Source organism: Oryza brachyantha, chromosome 9 (genome assembly GCF_000231095.2).
Source record: "Oryza brachyantha chromosome 9, ObraRS2, whole genome shotgun sequence".
In the NCBI taxonomy this organism is placed as follows: domain Eukaryota; kingdom Viridiplantae; phylum Streptophyta; class Magnoliopsida; order Poales; family Poaceae; genus Oryza; species Oryza brachyantha.
The window spans coordinates 12,437,434-12,456,528 of NC_023171.2; the positions used below are offsets into that span (position 1 = coordinate 12,437,434).

The 19,095-nt window shown below is 43.6% G+C and overlaps 4 protein-coding genes across 7 annotated transcripts; 3 read left to right on the forward strand and 1 right to left on the reverse strand.

The window, feature by feature from the left end:
* Nucleotides 1-18: 18 nt before the first annotated feature.
* On the forward strand, nt 19-1,775 carry LOC102710729 (30S ribosomal protein S16-2, chloroplastic/mitochondrial-like). Its single transcript, XM_006661330.3, has 3 exons — nt 19-251; nt 469-514; nt 1,260-1,775. Exons 1-3 carry the CDS (start codon nt 119-121, stop codon nt 1,489-1,491), a joined length of 411 nt encoding a protein of 136 aa, XP_006661393.3. The 5' UTR covers nt 19-118; the 3' UTR covers nt 1,492-1,775.
* Nucleotides 1,776-2,973: 1,198 nt separating this feature from the next.
* On the forward strand, nt 2,974-4,182 carry LOC102711014 (pathogenesis-related thaumatin-like protein 3.5). Its single transcript, XM_006661331.1, has 3 exons — nt 2,974-3,469; nt 3,594-3,852; nt 3,945-4,182. Exons 1-3 carry the CDS (start codon nt 2,974-2,976, stop codon nt 4,180-4,182), a joined length of 993 nt encoding a protein of 330 aa, XP_006661394.1.
* A 3,386-nt stretch (nt 4,183-7,568) lies between these two features.
* On the reverse strand, nt 7,569-9,943 carry LOC102711292 (probable sarcosine oxidase). Its single transcript, XM_040527372.1, has 2 exons — nt 9,327-9,943; nt 7,569-8,594 (listed from the first exon to the last, which is right to left on the reverse strand). Exons 1-2 carry the CDS (start codon nt 9,883-9,885, stop codon nt 7,921-7,923), a joined length of 1,233 nt encoding a protein of 410 aa, XP_040383306.1. The 5' UTR covers nt 9,886-9,943; the 3' UTR covers nt 7,569-7,920.
* A 1,938-nt stretch (nt 9,944-11,881) lies between these two features.
* Nucleotides 11,882-18,040, forward strand: LOC102717823 (KH domain-containing protein HEN4-like). 4 transcript variants are annotated; one of them, XR_005812483.1, is made up of 10 exons: nt 11,882-12,401; nt 12,996-13,400; nt 13,662-13,913; nt 15,037-15,411; nt 15,765-15,841; nt 16,130-16,238; nt 16,826-16,983; nt 17,280-17,463; nt 17,583-17,807; nt 17,917-18,040. XR_005812483.1 is itself a non-coding variant. In XM_040527706.1 (7 exons), exons 1-7 carry the CDS (start codon nt 11,913-11,915, stop codon nt 16,967-16,969), a joined length of 1,851 nt encoding a protein of 616 aa, XP_040383640.1. In that variant the 5' UTR covers nt 11,882-11,912; the 3' UTR covers nt 16,970-17,147. The 4 variants fall into 4 exon arrangements, 1 of the variants encoding a protein (XP_040383640.1); XR_005812481.1 differs by having other exon boundaries at nt 17,583-18,040; XR_005812482.1 differs by having other exon boundaries at nt 17,601-18,040.
* Nucleotides 18,041-19,095: the final 1,055 nt, after the last annotated feature.

Sequence of the window (19,095 nt, forward strand, 5' to 3'; positions counted from 1 at the left end):
TTTTTTGGTTTCTCTAATTCTCCAGAATCCAAATCCAAAACCCTTGCTCCCACAGGAGTGAACGGCACGAGGCGGCGGCGGCGGCGGCGGCGGGGGCGCGAGGGAGGCGGCGACGATCATGGTGGTGCGGATTCGGCTCGCGCGGTTCGGGTGCCGGAACCGGCCGTTCTACCGGGTGATGGCCGCCGACAGCCGCTCCCCGCGCGACGGCAAGCACCTCGAGGTCCTCGGCTACTACAACCCGCTTCCCGGTGAGCGACTCCTCCTCCTCCCTCTCTCGCACCTCGAGCTCTCCCTGGATCTTCCTGTTTCGACTTTCGAATGTTGTCTCTGCCCAGCCGTTGGTTTGGCCTTGATGCGCTTGTTTAGATAGTGAATCGTTCTAGTTAAGATGTGTCTTTGATTAGAGTGGGGAACTGTGATTGAATGACTGATGAACGATTGCGTGCCTCCTGTTGCTGATTGCAGGGAAGGATGGTGGCAAGAGGATGGGGCTGAAGTTCGACAGGGTCAAGTGAGTTTCGATTTCTTATGCTGATGATTTAGAGTGTTTTGCTGTGTTCTGGTATGTTACCTATGGAGAAAATTGGCTTGAAGGAACTGAAATTGCTAATCGGACGTGGTTCATTGATAGTAAACTGATTGTTTGCAAGGCAAAATGGATTGATCCAGACAATTAGACATGTTATCATTGTGGCGCCATCCTTTGTTTGAGGTGGTTATTCGCATCTGTGGGTGATGCTGAGAAGGTGAAAGAAAAGGGATGGGAGAAAGATAGATAGAATTACTTGGTGTTTCTGTCTACTAGTTGATTGTGTTGCACTGTTGCTAAGTGCATGCTCCTTTCAACAATGCGCCCCTTCCACCCTCTGGGAAGAATATTACGGATCCAAGGGTTCTGGCTTTTGAAGCTTAATTGCATCCATCCATAGCAGAAAAGAAGATTTAAGGATTCAGACATTTTTAAGCATGTGAAATTTGAATTGTATCCATGACACGGAAGAAAAATAGAAATGCAAAGTTTCAGAGATTCCAAGCATGGTGCTTAGTTTCATCCATAGCTGAACTAGTAGCTTTGATCTTGTATTGCGTAGTTGCCAATGTTAATGTCTGCTATTTGTTAAAAGTCAAGGGTCAATATTACAATCTTCCTGATATTTTATTTCCTTTGAGTTAGTTGCTAGAAGAATGCTATGATCTCCTCTCTTCACTTGCAAGGCCATGCAATGTAACTGCATACAACCATACCTTTGTTGTAGGTACTGGCTCTCTGTTGGGGCACAGCCATCAGATCCTGTGCAGCGCATCCTTTTTCGGGCTGGACTTCTGCCTCCACCTCCAATGCTAGCTATGGCTCGAAAGGGTGGGGCTCGTGATAGGCGCCCCATTCATCCAATGACTGGACGCCCCTTGGATCTTGAGGGTGTCACAGTTGTTGATGACTCCAGTGTTCCTGAAGATGATGCTGAGCAACCTGTGTCAGAGGAGTGATGCTGTGGTAGGTCTCCACTTGTTTGTTTGTCTCTGATAAAGATCATGAGTACTGTACAATATGGAAACTTTCTAATCATGTAATCTTCCATTGCTTTCTAATAATTTACAAGGTCATTGTTTGTTACGACTATGCATCTTTAGGTCTTAATGCAGCACTATGACTTAGTCATTCTCAACACACATTCTGGAATGGATTTTTTTTTTCCTGAGTTCTTTCTGTGGATGCAGAAGTTGACAGACAGTTATGTTCTCATGGAGTTAATTTGCACTTGATTTGTTCAGTCAAGGTATCTTGTATGGCAGGCAATGTATAGAGGACTAACCTAAGCTTCATAATTCCAGTTTGATTATTCCTTTTGTGCAATCCAATCAGAATAGATGCTTTATCTGGTCTGGCTGCAAGGTTATTTGATTTATGGAGCTGCAAAAAAGTGCATCTTTTGGCATATTCGTTGGTTTTTGTGCCGGTTGTTCATGTTGATAGTTTTCTTGTAAGATTCCTTCCTTGCAGTTCTTCCTCCAGAGACATGATTGCCTCTTGAAGGAATCTTTGTAACAAATAGGTCATATACTTTAAAAACACGTGCATTTAAACTGCCAATCCATATATGGAAAGTTAAACTCATAAATGATTCATTTTGTATATAAAACGAATTTGCAGTTTTGCACTCTGATTTCAATAGTGGAATTGAAGAGCACGTCTGATGCAAAATATGGATCGGAACGTTAGCTAAATAATGGTTGAAAAATGCTTGACATGTTCAGAATTAATGTAACAAACTATTATTTTTAGATAACAGGTACTCCACAGCGTAAGTAAATCAACCCCAGAAAAAACTCAGAAAAAGGAAGTCCCACCTTCAAGCTATCAGTATTCAAGAAGTTCAGTGTGGTCCATGAGAATTGCTACGCATGGATATATGATATATCATGGATTCTGATAGCAAAGTCAGAATCATTCTGCCGTTATCCTGACACATCTGATGCTAATACAATACAGTTCAGATCAAACCTTGTTTCTGTACTAAATTAAAAGAAGTGTTCTACGCATTTCCGTTTTTCCGGCAGCTAAAACATTGCACTCTGTCCAATTTAAGAGGCACAACTTGCATTTACCTGCAAAAGTTCAGCAATGTTTGTTCAGACTATTCGGTTAAGACTCCACAAAACAGAGCATGTTTGACCAATAATTAAGGTATCTGCATTAGCACAAGCATCACCAGATTCAGCTCTTTGATGCTAAAATCATGTCACCATCATAAGCTTGCATCATCCTAAAAGGTATTTCTTCTTTCCTAGGCCATCCCATCCATGCAACATGCTAAACCATGCTCATCAAGAAAAAGCTTTCTTTGCATGCATGGCACTTGGCATTGCACCTTTAAATCTTGCAAGAATTCTCTCAATGTCTTCTTCCCCTTTTCTTGCTCTTCCTATCAACATCAATTGCCAAATTTGGAGAATTTGCAAGCTATGGCTATGGGAGAGCCAAGAACTTGCAGGCTATGGCTTCTTGTGCTGGCAATGGCTTCTTGGGTGTACACTTCAATGGCCATGACGTTTACTATAGCGAACTACTGTTCGCACCCGATATGGCCGGGGACGCTCGCCGGCGCCGGCACGTCGCAGCTGTCGACGACGGGGTTCAGGCTTGACCCGGGGCAGACGGTGCAGCTGGCCGCGCCGGTGGGGTGGTCGGGGCGGATATGGGCGCGGACGGGGTGCGTGTTCGACGCGGACGGCGTCGGCGTGTGCCAGACGGGCGACTGCGGCGGGCGCATGGAGTGCCGCGGCGCCGGCGCGACGCCGCCGGCGACGCTGTTCGAGGTCACGCTGGGGAAGGGCGGCGGCGAGGACTTCTACGACGTGAGCCTCGTCGACGGCTACAACCTCCCCGTCGTCGCCATCCCGCGCGCGCAGCAGGGCGGCGCCGCCGCCTGCAACACCACCGGCTGCATGGCTGACCTCAACCGCTGTACGCCCGTCCGGTCCATGCGCGTCTCCCTCATTGCTAGGAATCTCTGCAGCTTCGTCGCCATTGCCGGTGCGTGCTGACGACGACGACGATGCATGACATCTTGTGTGTGTGTGTGTCCCAGCGTGCCCGAGGGAGCTGCAGGTGGACTGCGGCGGCGGCGGCGCGATCGCGTGCCGGAGCGCGTGCGAGGCGTTCGGGCAGGACAGGTACTGCTGCAGCGGCGCGTTCGACACGCCGGCGGCGTGCCACCCGACGGCGTACTCCACCATCTTCAAGTCGGCGTGCCCGCGCGCCTACAGCTACGCCTACGACGACTCCACCTCCACCTTCACCTGCAAGGCCTACGACTACACCGTCGCCTTCTGCCTCCCGACCTCCGGGTACGCGAGCTTCACCTCCACCGCTCCATCGCCATGGAAAGCAAGCAGCAATCACGCATGGCTAATGGCCGTGTGATTCTCTCTCCGCGCAGGATAAAGAAGTCCGACGCCATGTTCCTTGGAGCACAGATCATCGACGGCGATGGCAATGCGCCGCCGGTTTACAGCGGCAGCGGCGGCGGCGGAGGCAGCAATAGGCCGCCGATCTACTACAATGGCGGTGGACGCGGACATGAGCCTGAGACGATGACGACGCCGTCGTCGTCGTCGGCGGCGAGCACAAGATACACCCAGCCATGGCTTCTGCTGCTGCTCGTCTTCCTTTTCTGACCGTGCTCGGTTGATCTGACAGTAAAGCTCTTATGGCGAATTACGTACGAGATGAAGAATTGGGAAATTCGAGCACACAATGGAGTCGCCTCTTGATCAACTTCACCAAAGAAGAGATCAAGGTCAAGATGGCTTTTCACTTTGAAAGATTAGTTGATCGACAAGTTCAGACAGTAATTAGTCCAATTCTTCGTGTATAGTAGCAGAGATAAATTCATTAAATTCCTACTCTTTGTACTTAACTTCTGAAAATGATTAAGATATGTTAATAGATATTACCTTCGTTTCATATCGTAAGACTTTCTAGTCTTGTCTAGATTCAACCATTGATGAATGTATATAATTTGTATATATGTCTAGATTCATTAGCATTTATACGAATTTAGGTAAGGCTAGAATTAAAGTCTTATATTGTCAAATGGAGGGAGTAGAACATTACTAGTAATCATGAACAGTATTGCTGACACGCTAACATTTGTGAAACATATTGACTTGTTTGTCAATTGAAGTTACTAAATTTCAAGCCTAGTGAGAAACGTATGGGGGTCTTCTGGCTAGCACCAGACAGATGGTGGGCTAGCCAGCGCAGGTTTAAAACCTCACCACCTCTTAATAACATTTGACATTGGTTCTTCCCCATCGTCCAACATTAGAAATGCGCTTCTAGCGCAGTTGGTAAAAGTGTTCGTTGGTAAACCCTACAACCAGTATTCGAATCCTGAACCCCTTACCTTCCGCGTGGATTAAATGAAGGGTTGGAAATATATGTGGCTCCTCCTTTCTTAGCTCCTAGCCATCCTAACAATTTCAGCCCTAGTTTAGTTCCTGAAAAGTTTTTCCTAAAATATCATATCGAATCTTTAATACCTAAATGGAACATTAAACATATATAGATGAAAAAGCTAATTACATAGTTAGAGGAGAAATCGTGAGACAAATCTTTTAAGCCTAATTAGTCCATAATTAGTCATAAGTGCTACCGTACTCACATGTGCTAACGACGGATTAATAGGCTTAAAAGTTTCGTCTCGCGGTTTCTGGACGAGCTATGAAATTCATTTTTCTTCATTCATGTTCAAAAGCCCCTTTCGACATCTGGTCAAACGTCCGACGTGACACCCTATTTTTTTCGCAAACTAAATACAGCCTCAGTTGTACATTTGATCCAGATGGCCTAGGGATTCAACATGTATCTTTCCTAAGTTTTTTTCTTATCCTTGAGGAGATACCAAGAGATATCACTGTTTTCTATATAAAATTTGGTACCTTATAGTATCTAGGATAATAAGAGATACCAAATTTTATATAGAAAACAGTGGTACCTCTTGGTACCTCTTCTAAGAATGATAAAATTACTCGTCTTTCCTTGATTGGCTTATGATGTGCTTAATCAAGTCCAAGTCCAAGTCAAAGTCCATATCCATGGTTCGCTGTGCACAACACTACCATCCATCCGTCCAAATGCGCTTCACTAGTCTGTTCTTGTCTTTAATTTGAGTTTACTGCACCGGTCATCAGGGATGCAGACTTCAGAGACAAGAATGTCGCTCTAGATGATGTTTGTACTGAGAAAGCTAAGACGCCCTTTATGGTACACCATAGTACTACTCTATACTAGTGGACTACATTGGACCGTACTCGCGATTTAATGGTTCAGTTCACTCTGTACCAGTAAAATCTAATAAATTTATTTTTAAAATATTTTAATTTCTCTAAATTTATCTATTGATCAATATATGCATGTTTGAATTCATCATTATTAATATGAATATAAGAAAAGTTAAAACATCTTATATCTCGGAACTGAGGATCAGTATCCCCTAGCGTGAGTAATTAATGTAGATAATAAAAATCATAGTACATATGTAATTTGTTGCATACACTTTAAGACTTATGCAAAAAAAAACTTAGATATTAGGAAAGGACCTAATATCAATTAAATAGGTAGAAGTGAGGCTTCGAATCTAGACCGGCTAGTCCACCCCAATGAAGTTAGCCAGAATGTCCCCGGGTGTTTCTCAGACTTGTGCAAAAATTACCCATACTCTTTACATGTTTGTGCAAAAGCTTCAAAACTATCACATCATTACAAAAATATCTATACGAATTTCACCCATACTATTGTCCCTCTGTCATTGATACAATATAACCCAAAGCTATATCTCAATGTCTCACCAGATATTCTGTGATTAGTAAAAGACAAGGAATGCTATAGACAAGATAGGGGCGTTGGGCAGCATCAAGATGACAATGCATTAAGCAACAATCCAATGATAAGATCAAAATATGATTTGTGCAAGAGAAAACAGCCAAGTCCTTATATAGGCTTGTAATTTACTTGATATCGATGCCACCTAATGAGGACAAGTAGTCAAAGTAGTGTTTCAATGCATTCTGCACTACCTATTTTTTGGAACATGCATACGGCTAGGGATCAACGTGCCATCATCATCAGACTGAAAATGATACGAAGATATTGTGTGCTTCCTCCGTCCCAAAACAAATCGGTTTCTGTGTCTAACGTTTGACTATCCGTCTTATTTGAAACTTTTTTGAAAAAATTAAAAAAATAGTCACACATAAAATACTATTCATGATTTATCGTCTAATAAAAACAAAAATATTAATCGTAATTTTTAATAAAACGAAGAGTCAAATATTATAGGTAAAAAAAATAAAAGATTAGTTTGTTTTGGTATGGCTCATGGGAGATATGCAGGTCAATTGAAAGAGACCTGGGTCTTGGTCATTGTCGGATTCAGGCAGTACACTGAAAACCTCGCAAGGTTAAAAGTCAGGAATATATGCTAGGATTTGCATAGCTCCAAACATTGAGCCTTTCCAATGTCACGTCCTGATCCAGCTATTCTGAATTATTCTGAATCACAACTAGCTAGAATACCCATGACACTTGTGAGAAAGATATCTCCTTGTTAGGAGTGAATATAGGAGCGTGACCCCTACCCTACAACTACAAGAAGAAGGGAAAATGAGAGAGAAGAAAAAAAAAAGTTCTCAAGGAGAACAAAATTGAGCCCCCTCGTCCGCCTCAGACTTATATATGCAAATGTGACTTAAATAGATATGAAAATTCTTGAAAATTATGTCTATTTATACTACTCCACAAAATATTATATCTAACCTCAACTCACATATCAATATTTTTTTTATAAAAAAAGACACAACTCCAAAGTGTAAACAGTACCAGTACCATTTTGCTCCAGAAAATATCTAAACTCAACTCACGTATCAATAATTTTTCTATAAAAAAGACACAAATCCAAAATATAAACAGTTACCAGTACCATTTTGCAATGTGTGTTACATGCTTGCTGATGGTCCCATTCCCATGACTCATGAGTGCGTCAAAGTCATGTACGGAGAAAGTGACAATTTTCACTTGTTAGACATAATCAAAGACATAATAGCTACATAGGGCTAGGGGACATGAACATCACCAGTGTGATTCTCTCGGTCTCTCCATAGCAAAAATAAAAGAGGAAAAATAACAGAATAGGAACACATAATGTTTAGGAAGAGATCAAAAGCAATGGAAAACAACTTTATTCTGAATACAGGAATGTTCATCTGAATGCAAACACCTAGCTAGCTCATGAATTTCTGATACATGTGCAGAGAAGATGCAAATTGCAATCTACCAAAATATGCAAGTTATATGAAATACAATGTTCGATAGATTTATGGCGAACAAACCGATACCGTGTACATGGCAGGTGATCATGTAGTGAGGTTTCCCTTCGGGTTGCCCTCGAAACGCCCAATCTTGAAATGGTGGAGCTCCACTCCGGCCTCCGCCGCCGTTCTGGCCTCGCCGTCCATGGCCATCTCTGCGAGGATCCTCCCGACGGCCGGCCCCATCTTGAAGCCATGGCCGGAGAACCCGGCGCCGACGACCACGTCCTTCCCGAACCCCCCGCCGACGAAGTCGATGATGTAGTCCTCGTCGGGGGTCATGGAGTACATGCACGACTGCCGGATGACCGGCCCGCCGGCGGTGTCGACGTGGCCGGGCATGACCTCGTCGATCCACCGCGCCACCGGCTCGACCAGGTCGCCGCCGCCGCAGCACCAGTCCCGGCTGTCCGGGTCGCACGGCGGCCCGCCGTGGGCTGCCACCTTGATCAGGCTCGGGAACTCCATCGACGGCGTGCTGTAGATGTAGGGGTCGCCGTAGCTGGCGAACGTCGGGAAGCCGGCCTCCGTGGTGAGCTCGTGCTCGTGGCCGGGCCTCACCTTCCAGTAGCAGATGAGGGTGTGCAGCGGCTGCACCGGCAGGTCGACGCCGGCGACCGACCTGAGCAGCTTGCTGGCCCAGGCGCCCACCGTGATGATGCACTTGGCGCCACGGAACTCCTCGCCGCTCGATGTCTTCACCACGACTGATCCTTCTCCTGAACAAAGTGTTCAAAAGTTTCATTTTTAAATTAAAAAAACGGGTTTAACTGTGTACCTCAAGTATGATTATGAGCTAAAGTGAATTGGTAAATATAAAATGGAAAAAACCATGTAAAAATGTTTTTTTGCCCCTCAGTCTTAAAAAAAAAGACGAGTTTTTTTATAGGTTTGTCTATTGGCTGGTTCAAATATGCATGTCAAACCAAATCAAGACTTTGTTAACACAGGGGTTGTACCATTTGAATAAAAAAAGGAAAATAATTATTTTTAGAATAATAGCTACTTGGCTAGAATCTTGTACTGACCTACCTATAGAAATAACAGGGTCTAAAACTAAGGTAATGTTCCAATTAAAAGTACAACAAGCTGACGTATACTTTGCAATAAAACAACAGTAACACTGTTAAAACCATATTTTACTTTCTAATTATTGCAAATAATAACTAATGAGATAATAAAAATATTTCGTTTTCACCCTTGCGTGCAGTGACTTGAGAATGGAGAGCATCATCAAGAAGGAGATTAGCTGCATGCACGGCGATGGTCCAGCGATGAGCAGGAGCTCACTCATCAGCTCTCGCATGGCTGGCGCTGGCATCAATTTGGCAGCGACACACGTGATGGCGTGATGCAATGATGCAGCAGCCGCATACGTCCAAGGCGATTGGTTGGGGGTGAGCGGAGCCGGAGGAAGACGACGAGCTAGCTAGCTTGATCGGTAGGTTTACCTTGCTTGGCGACGTCGACCACCTCCGTCCTGTCCCTCAGGACGGCGCCGTTCTTGGCGGCGAGCGACTGGAACATGGCCACCGCCTTGGTCGCCTTCATCACGCCCCCGAGGTCGCTCGTGGCCGCCGTCCACCCCTCGGGCAGCCTGAACACCCCGGACCACGGCCACGGCCGCTCCGACGGGGAGGTGACAACCTCGACGGCGCCGCCGTTCTCGATGGAGGCGCGGAGGGCCGGGTCGCCGCGGGGGCCGAGGTCGAGGTGCGGCGTGGGCGTGAGCACGCGGTAGCCGGCGTCGCGCTGGGCGTCGTCCCAGAGGCGCGCGGCGAGGCGGACCATGGGCGGGTAGTGCGCCTGCGGGTAGGTGGCGCGGATGGTGCGGGACTCGCCGTGCGACGAGCCGCGGTGGTGCAGCAGGTCGAACCGCTCCAGGAGCAGCACGCGCACGCCGCGGGACGACGCCGCGTACGCCGCGCAGCTGCCCATGATGCCGGCCCCCACCACGACCACGTCGAAGCAGCCGCCCTCGCCGCCGTTGGCCGCCGCCGCTGCCGCCATGGCGCTGCACTGCTCGCTCTCCGCTGCAACCTGCAACAGTGCGCGCGCGGGCTGAGACCTGGAGCTGGAGGATGCCTGTATTTAAAGATTATTCGAGGAGCAATTTTACAGCCTGAAAAGAATCAAAATTTTGATATAAAATTCAGTAGCTCATAATATTTAAGATAAAATTTTTGTTATACCTATCAGCAACCTATTGTTTTTATTCAAAAAATGACTAAAAAGGAAGCTACTGTACCGATTTGATCGGGGAAACTAAGTCTACATGTCTAAAAATTAACCTCATTTACCATCTACTCGACTATTCATTCAAACATACGCATGCAGCTTCAGTAATTTGTTTCGCAAAAAGACAACAAAAAAAATACTTCAGTAGTTTAAAAGGGAGAAATGGAGAATAGCCCATTTACCCATGAATAAAATATCATTGTCTTTTCTCTCGGCTAGAAAAAAAAAACATTGTCACTATTTATTGTTGTTTAATTCTAGGCACTCATGCAAATTTGTGCTCTACTTTTTTTTGGCATTGTATGTGAGTTGGCATCACTTATCTTAGTGTTGACGTGTAAACATTCTCGCTCTTCTTTAGGCATTACTTCAAAAGCATACATTACATTGTGTAGGTAAAGGTTGTAATGGGTCTAATCATTTTATTTATAAAATTTAAGGGTCGGGTACAAAACGGATTAAAAATAAAATTATATAGAGTTTTGAGTTAAATTTTTTTAAAAAATTAAATAGAATCGTGCAAGAACATATGGGCCTCGACCTATTTCCACCGCTATGTGTAGGGTCTCAGTAGACCTCGTTTGGATGTCGTGCATTTGCATGCGTGATGATAATGCTGATGTTCTCTGTGTGGATGTAAATGGGTGCGATTTTGTGACTTATTTGCTCCGTCATAAAATAATTTTGGGTGTACTTGGTTCACGTGAGAGGTTAGATGATATGCATTGATATATTTTTTTTCAATATAATGATCTAAATTAGTTGTTTGATTGGGTCGATGATGAAACGAAAATATCAAATTATTAATCCATATTACCACAATTAATACAAGTTAAAAAATACTATTAAGTAAAAATGGTAATAACTTGTTAATAACAAAACACACTAATTAGTAACTGCGTAGAGTGGATAACCTTATCTGATCAAATTAGTTGGATCAACATATCTGAGAAATACTATCTGATACTCATTTACAAGCCAAGCAGATTCTATCATCTCATTGCACACAGGGATCAAAAAAAAAGTACTTTAAAAATTAGCTAAAAAATAGCTCCTAAAAATCTTGGATCAAGGACTAGCCAATAAATCTTGCATCAATTTTGGTCCCCAAATTTCGTAGCGACTACGCTTTCTTTTCTCGGACGTTCGTCCCATTCGTAGCGCCCACGGAATCTGCTTAGTAGCCCGCACGGAATCTCCTAGGTGCCTGAAAAATAACTGGCTTCCATTCACTCTCTCTTCTCCTGCGTGTCCGCGGATGCATCTGTATTATTCTTAGTAATTATAATTAAATAATTACATATGTCATAAAACACCTTATCGTGCTTTGTAAGGGTGAAAAATGACAAAATACAAAATATCATCGAGCGCCGTCATCGTCATGTTCGCTGCCATCCGCCGCGCCAGGTACCACGTAGGCTTTCCACCGCCGCGCCAGGTACCACGTAGGCTTTCCACCTCCAGGAGGTTAGATCCGTAATTTTTTTGAAATAAAAATTCAAATTTATGAATTATTTAATAAATAAAATTTAAAATCCAAAAAATTCTGAAGGTGATGTATGCAGAAGAGGGCCCTATTCCTAATGGGCCGTATGTAGGCCGTAATCCTAATGGGCTGTCAATTGTGGGAGAAAAGGCTGAGCAGCTCAGCATCGTTATCCTGACCGTACAAGTTCAATCGAACGGCGCAGATCGCGCAGCCTGCTGCTGCTGACCCGGGGGTAAAACTAACTGCAGAGGAGGTCAGCGGTTTTTCTTGCCATAGCTAGTAGGGTTTTAGCTTAACCGCCCAATCCTCCATGGAAATCTCCCCCAAGTCCGCCGGCGGCGGCGGTGGCGGCGCCGCCACAGCGGCGGCTCCGGCCTCCTCGTCGACCTCGTCCCCCTCCGGCCCGAAGCGGCTCACCACCACTCTCCGCGTCCTCTGCCCCTCAAGCCGAGTCTCCGCGCTGCGCCAGGCGCGCGACCTCCACGTGGACCAGCCCCCCGTGGGGGACGAGGCCGTGCTCTCCATCTCCGGGCCGGACGCCCCCGCCGTGGCCGTGAGGGCGTGGGAGCGGGTGGTGGGGCACAGGGTCGGGGGCGACGAGGTCGGGGAGGAGGAGAGGGAGGTGCCCGGCGTGGTGGGATGCCGGATGCTGGCGGCCAGCGGGCAGGTCGGGTGCGTTCTGGGTAAGGGCGGGAAGACTGTGGAGAGGATGCGGCAGGAGAGCGGCGCGCAGATCAGGGTGTTCAGGAACAGGGACCAGCTCCCTCCCTGGGCCGCGCCGGTGGACGAGCTTATCCATGTACGCATCTGAACTCGCTCGCAGGTTCTTATGCTGAAATCAGTTCGCTGCCATTGCTTCGGTGGTTTATTCATCACAATTTTTCAGTGTGCCGGCGTATTTATCAGTAAGCTAGAATCTTATAATGAGGTGAAATCGTGTGCCTTAGTTGCAAATTGTTTATGCTCATTAAGTTTATTATGAACCAGAATGGGAGCTCAAGCGGTTTATTTCAACTAATGGGAAGACAATTTTTGTGATATCATGATAAATTAATATAGGTAGTAGGGTAAGTTTCAATCCATTCATGGTGATGTTACAGGCTCTGTATTTCTTTCAGTTGAAATGCATGTGCTCAAATGAACAAATAAGTTCCAAATGAGCTATCTTGCCTGATTTGTATTTTATAGTTGGCTCTTATTGCAATTCAGTAATTGAAAACATAAGGGTGACCTCTTTAGATCCCACACCTCTGATTCTGTAGGTTGGAGATTAGTTTATTTATGGTACTGATGGCTTTATAGTTTGGAATGCTCAAAGATGGGCATGCTTCTTCCTTAACTTGGGTACCTTTTAAATTCAGGTCATTCTGACATGGTAACCTTTTCCTGTTAGATAAGTGGGAACTTCTCTGCAGTAAGGAAGGCATTATTATTAGTTACAACCTGCCTTCAAGATAACCCTAGGCCAGACGCAAGCAACTTTCCAACTGGAAGATCATTTGGGCCTCCTGGCCCTGTTGGTGTAGATCCTCATTCTCAAAGAGGCTATTTACCACCGTCGATGCCTGATTATCATGCGAGGAATTATTCAAGTAATATGGCTGCCCCTGGTCCTAGATTCTTTGTTGAACAAGAGATAGTGTTCAGGATGATATGTCTCAATGAGATGGTGGGGAGCATAATTGGAAAAGGAGGTTCCACTATTCGCGCATTACAAAGTGAAACTGGTGCTTCAATTAAGATTATAGAGCCTAATTCTGATTCAGATGAACGTGTGATTGTTATATCTGCACACGAGGTGTGTCTCTGAACCTATAAATAAAAGCTCCTGTTTAATTTCAAGTGATGAAAATCCTTCTGCATGGAAATGAATTTTATTTTCTCAGTGTACCATATAGATTTGTGCATCTGTAAACATTGGCATGTCATGTGCATGCATGTCTAGTCGATTGCAGCCTTGTTGTCCTGTGAACATTGATGGGGAATCCGCAATTAATTTGTCCTTAGATTTTCAGTTGTCTGGAGTTATCCTTGATGTATTTAATTTTGTTCTTTGCAGAATTCTGAGATGATGCATTCTCCAGCTCAGGATGCAGTACTTAGGGTGCATTCTAGAATCTCGGAGTCATCTATGGATAAAAGTTCTGCTGCAACTGCAAGGCTTCTTGTACCATCCCAGCATATCGGTTGCTTACTAGGCAAAGGTGGTTCTATCATTGCAGAAATGAGAAAAATAACAGGAGCTGGTATCCGAATTTTCGGGAATGAACAAATTCCAAGATGTGCACAACGAAATGATGAGTTAGTTCAGGTATTTATTGTCACAGTAATCGGCTGTTCCATTATATGTTGTATTGTTCTTGTGTATGCTATGAACTTTAACTAATAAGTTCATGTTTTATGTGTGCTGCAGTGGTCTCTAAGTTTACATGTCCATTCAAAATTTTCATATTACACATGGAAGCTACTCCCTCCGTCCCAAAATACAGCTACCTTTAGCATTAAAATTTTAAAATTTGTCAGCAAATTTTGCCACCTTCAGCATTAAAATTCGTCCCAAAATATAGCTAGTTTTCCTCATCTCAACCAATCACAACCATCCCACATTTAATTTCTCCGCCTACTTCCTCATCTCTACCAATCACAACCATCCACCAATTAACTTTACCTACTTTCTTGTTCTCCACTCATAGTTCCAAAGGTAGCTAATTGCACCTAGTGATAGTGTGTTCTTTGCTTTAATTGTGGTCTTGTAGCAGAAATGTGAGTATGATACAAGTGATGGTTAATGTAAAGTGTCAACAAACTCTAAGGGTCTTGCCTTACTGAATCACATTAATTGGATTTCTATTCTGCTGTATTTTCCAAGGCCCTGAAGGCATCCCACTGGAGGCATGCCTCCGTATCTTGTATTGAACTTTAATGTGATACAGCAGAATAGAAATCCTGAGGCTGATCGTCGGAATAGAACTTTGTTCAATTGAACTTTAATCTCTTTATCACTAAACTCTTAGGTGTTCAAACTTCAGTGTGAAGCTGTGATCAATTCAAGTATTTTGGGAAATGTCAAGTATGCAAAATGTTTTTGAAAAAGGGTTCAACGTGAACTACTATATACTTACTCAGAAGCAAACTGCGGAATATCTTTGTCCTGTTAAATTTAAGAAAGTAGTATTGTTTACTTTGTGGCATATTTTTTGGTAATATCTGTTGTAACTCTTTTGTGGCAATCTTCGCCAACCTGTTGCACACTACAAGTGATTCATTTGGAAATTATCACTATGAGTCAGTTTATCTCAATTGATCAGCTCTTTGCAGTGGTTTTCGTTGAATCCTCCTTTTAAGAAAGTGTACTTGGTTATTCTTAGCTGTGTCCCTGAATTACAATTGTTGACCAGGTGTTAAATGTAAACTTATGGAGTTTTTTCTTACAGGTCACAGGTAGCTTTCAATCTATTCAGGATGCATTGCTCCATATCACTGGAAGGATTAGAGATGTCATCATTCCCGTGAAGCCGCATCCAGGTGGAGGCATGCCCCCATATCCACCTGGGAATGCTCCACTTCACCACCCAAGACAAGAACCAGCACCGCCACATCCCACTGGAGGCATGCCTCCTTATCCTATGCCTTCGTTCAGAGCTGATCGTCCTATGGGTCCTTTTGATATGGTCGATCATCGACCACCTCCTCCTCATTCGATGGAGCACATGGGTGCTGATAGGATGCCCTACTCGTATGGTTGTGAACAAGGAGGCGGAGCTCGACCTTTTCTAGACCAGCCATCACCAAGAGCCTGGGCTCCTGAGGTAACTTACATAAAGTTTTACAGCACATTTGCTGAATGTGCAGTGCACGATGATCTCTTTCATGAATTTCCACCAACATTTGGGTCCTGCTGACAAGCACTAGGATGCTTGCCAGCAAGGAGAGGGGTGTGCCAGCTCAGCCTATTTCAGCCTGCCGTTAACTTAACATCGTTAAAAAAACAAAACCGATTCATTTTATTGTAAAAAAATACATCAAAGTTGGACCTGGGTCTGCCTTTGCCACCAGAGTTTTACTTCAAAAGCGTAAAACTCTTTGTTTGCATGTCACTTTTTCTTGTTGATCTTGGTGACTGGTGTTGTATGCTTAGAATAAAGCCCCTGATCCTATGCAGGCATCAAACAGTGAAGCTCCAAGAAATATGCCTGAAACAGTACCAACTACAGATTTCAGAAAGGGATCAGTGGCAGGGTGAGTTAATTTCCATTTGATATTGTTTGTTTCCATTTGTATTACCTTTCGCTAAAAGTAACCTAGTAACCTACATTCTCATTTTCTCATTCTGTTCAAGTGTTAAGGGCTTAAAAGACTTTGTAAAGTATATGCATTAAAACTTTTGTGGAAGGCAAAGACTTCAATCGAAGCATAGATAACTCTCTTCTAGCAATGCAACCCATTTTGAAAAACAAAACTAAATGGTAAATTCTCCTCTCTAAAAGGGTTACTTATGACTGTGTTTTGACTCACTCTTCTCAACAGAGTAAATCAAGTGGCTGCACCAACTAATGCAACTGAAGTCATTATTCCCCGGAAGTATATAGGTTTTATTTGTGGAACCAATGGCAGTGACCTTGCTGAGATAAAAAAGGTACTTACTCTCTGCTTTATTGGTTTCTAGCGCCCATTTAATTTCCCTTGTTTCCTCGCCTTTACCAGTGCTACATGGATATGCCCGCTTTACTAGTTATCATGGGATTAGAAGCTGTTATCTCCTTGTTGCATAATGCTTGTACATACTTGTATATCAACCACAATCACGTGATATTTCACTGGTAGCAGAAAACAAAACGAAAATTAAATTAGCACATGAAACATTCTTCACTAGAACTATTTCAAATTCACTCGGTTTTAATCAGAGAAAAAGCAACCAAATGATAAAATAAAAGGAAAAATGAAAACAATTATTCATAGCTATCCCCTTTTTTTTTGTGTATCTTAAAAATTTTGTCTGTGAAATTGAAATATTGAAGGGTGGCTAGGACATTCCATATAACTATATCATCATTCTTTTTTGGAATTTTCCATCTTTTGGTACTTAATGAAAAAAAGGCTAATTGCATGATTGCATTGCACCTCAACAGATGATTGTACTTGATATCTTGCCATACCATGATCACTTGCATCATCTTTGTTATTTTGATGCTTCTAAGGCTCAGAGTACTGTTTTCCTTTCAGATGTCAGGTGCCGCAATAACAGTCCATCATCCAAAACCTGGAGATGCAAATGCATCAGTTATTATATGCGGGGATCCTGACCAAACTAAGAAGGCACAAAGCCTACTTCATGCGTTCATCTTTTGTGGTCTCTACCAAACTTAGCACTGAGCTTTCAGGTGGGTTCCCCCTGACTGATCGCACATGTACAATTGTAACTGGCTTGAATGTGGATGAGTATGAATATGTAGATTCTTTTAATGCGAATTTCTTTTCTTCATGCGGGTTGTGCTCATGCGCATTACATTGCATCAATGTAAATTCTTGTATTGTTTTGTCTGGTGCAAGAAATGGCCATGAAGCTTGCCTGTTGCATGTCAGCTATGTCAACGTTGCTTTGCATCTTCTGTTTGGACATTCTGTACGATCGTAGAAGGGATTTTCCAGGAAACTCATCAGTGGTCACTGGTCACAGATGCAACTGTTCTTTTGTGCTGGCATGACTTGACTTGCTGGATCATAGACGACCTGTGTCCAAATATTCATCAAAACCTGCATTATGTACGCCCTCCTCCCGACGTACAAGCAAGCAAGGACACTGGAGCAGTGCGGTCAGCAAGCTCGTCTTTGCTTGTCACAACCAGTCGCCGTTCAATTTGGTGAGTTTTCACTTTGTTAGCGTAACTTCTGTATGAGTGTTTTCTAGTCAAAATCTAGTTGTACCGAACCCTTTTTACATCTTAATTATGTCTTTCTTTCTTTGCTTCACAACACTAAGGCAAAATCATCTGGCAAGCTCGCTAGCACAAGCAATGCAGTGCAAGTTGGCAGGTCGATTTTATGAACCAGAGACTTTGCATAGCACAACATAGTTTCTTGGAAACATCAAGAGAGCACGGGAAGCTGGAATATGCAAGACATCTCACAGATGCGCCGGAAATAGTATATACCAACTCGCACTCTGGCAAGAAAAAAGGACGGATATGTGAGACTTGGCCTGAAGGTCTTCCCAATGAACTTCTGGGCAATTGCAAGCTTGACGTTTGTGGCATCTTGTTGATATGCTTTCGGTTGCGTTCTATTGATTCCCTTGCTTTGAACAATGTTTGCAGAGAACTGATCTTGAGCTTTTCTGTGATCTGAAGCATCTCTTGCTGTCAAGCATAGCTGTTTGGTACCTGCTATGGCTTTTAGCCAGATAAGGAAAAATATGAATGGTACAAGCTGTGAAAACTACATTACAACAGTCTGGTATGCACATAGCAATTTCTTGTGACTGTATCATGAACGACAAGTGCGTAAACATATTAGTTCGCACGCGCAGGAGTACGTCATAACCATACACATATAGTTTGTGCTTCTGATATATTCATCCAATTTATAGGAACTATATATTCAGATTCATTATCGGAAATTGTTTTTCTAGACGGAGGGTGTATTTAACAGACACATATATTATCACATGTATTCTCAATACTGGATAAAGAGGAAGTTGCACTTCCATTGTAAAAAAAAAAAGGAAAAAAAATCCGTATCATCTGCCTTTGGCGTTAAAGCCAAACTTTACCGTTGCTTCATTGAGGCCATCCGTTCAGCCATGAACAGTCACACACATTATTTTTCATCAATGTGATCATTGCCATAATGTATTTATATTTATAGAAAATCTAAGAAATACCATTGACAAACACTTAATTCTAAGAAATGTTATCGACAAGTGTGAGTTCTATACAATGTCGTCGTACAAACGAATTTATCTAAGAAATTCCATCACCGTTAGGGTTCAGTCAATATTTTTCTGTTAAGTGCTATATCATGAACAATTTATTTAACGACAAAAATGGATGAAACCTTAACGGTGACGGAATTTCTCAGACATTCATTTTATATGATGGTATTTAACTCGCATTCGCCATTGATATTTTTTAGACTTAATATTTGTCAATAGCATTTTTTAGATTTTCTACATCATGTGTCGTAAACATATGAATTAAATGTCATGTCTAAGATTAGCAAATACTACTCACTTACCCATGATTACCAATCGGACGGCTGAGATTTTCCCTTGCCGTTTCAAGCCCGCCAAAGTACCCGTTACGGTTCCAACGGGTCACACAGTTCACAGTCGAGCGAATCCACTCCACACCACGGCCTTTTCCGTCTGTACTGGCAGCCTGGCAGGTGGGCCAGCCCGTCCTGCCCCGAGCTGTCAGCTGCAAGGTTCACTCCCCTCACGTACCACCGCACATGCTCCACCCACCGACGCGTGGTCCCTACCTGCTCGGGCCCCA

Excerpts from the sequence above, each read along its gene's own strand:
- LOC102717823 (XM_040527706.1), top strand. The coding sequence starts at position 11,913 with ATGGAAATCTCCCCCAAGTCCGCCGGCGGCGGCGGTGGCGGCGCCGCC. Across the intron at positions 12,402-12,995 it reads CGGTGGACGAGCTTATCCAT|ATAAGTGGGAACTTCTCTGC; the intron begins GTACGCATCTGA and ends TTTTCCTGTTAG. Across the intron at positions 15,412-15,764 it reads CAAGAGCCTGGGCTCCTGAG|GCATCAAACAGTGAAGCTCC; the intron begins GTAACTTACATA and ends GATCCTATGCAG.
- LOC102710729 (XM_006661330.3), top strand. The coding sequence starts at position 119 with ATGGTGGTGCGGATTCGGCTCGCGCGGTTCGGGTGCCGGAACCGGCCG. Across the intron at positions 252-468 it reads CTACTACAACCCGCTTCCCG|GGAAGGATGGTGGCAAGAGG; the intron begins GTGAGCGACTCC and ends TGCTGATTGCAG. Across the intron at positions 515-1,259 it reads CTGAAGTTCGACAGGGTCAA|GTACTGGCTCTCTGTTGGGG; the intron begins GTGAGTTTCGAT and ends CCTTTGTTGTAG.
- LOC102711292 (XM_040527372.1), bottom strand. The coding sequence starts at position 9,885 with ATGGCGGCAGCGGCGGCGGCCAACGGCGGCGAGGGCGGCTGCTTCGAC. Across the intron at positions 8,595-9,326 it reads GGTCGACGTCGCCAAGCAAG|GAGAAGGATCAGTCGTGGTG; the intron begins GTAAACCTACCG and ends CACTTTGTTCAG.
- LOC102711014 (XM_006661331.1), top strand. The coding sequence starts at position 2,974 with ATGGGAGAGCCAAGAACTTGCAGGCTATGGCTTCTTGTGCTGGCAATG. Across the intron at positions 3,470-3,593 it reads CATGGCTGACCTCAACCGCT|CGTGCCCGAGGGAGCTGCAG; the intron begins GTACGCCCGTCC and ends TGTGTGTCCCAG. Across the intron at positions 3,853-3,944 it reads TTCTGCCTCCCGACCTCCGG|GATAAAGAAGTCCGACGCCA; the intron begins GTACGCGAGCTT and ends CTCTCCGCGCAG.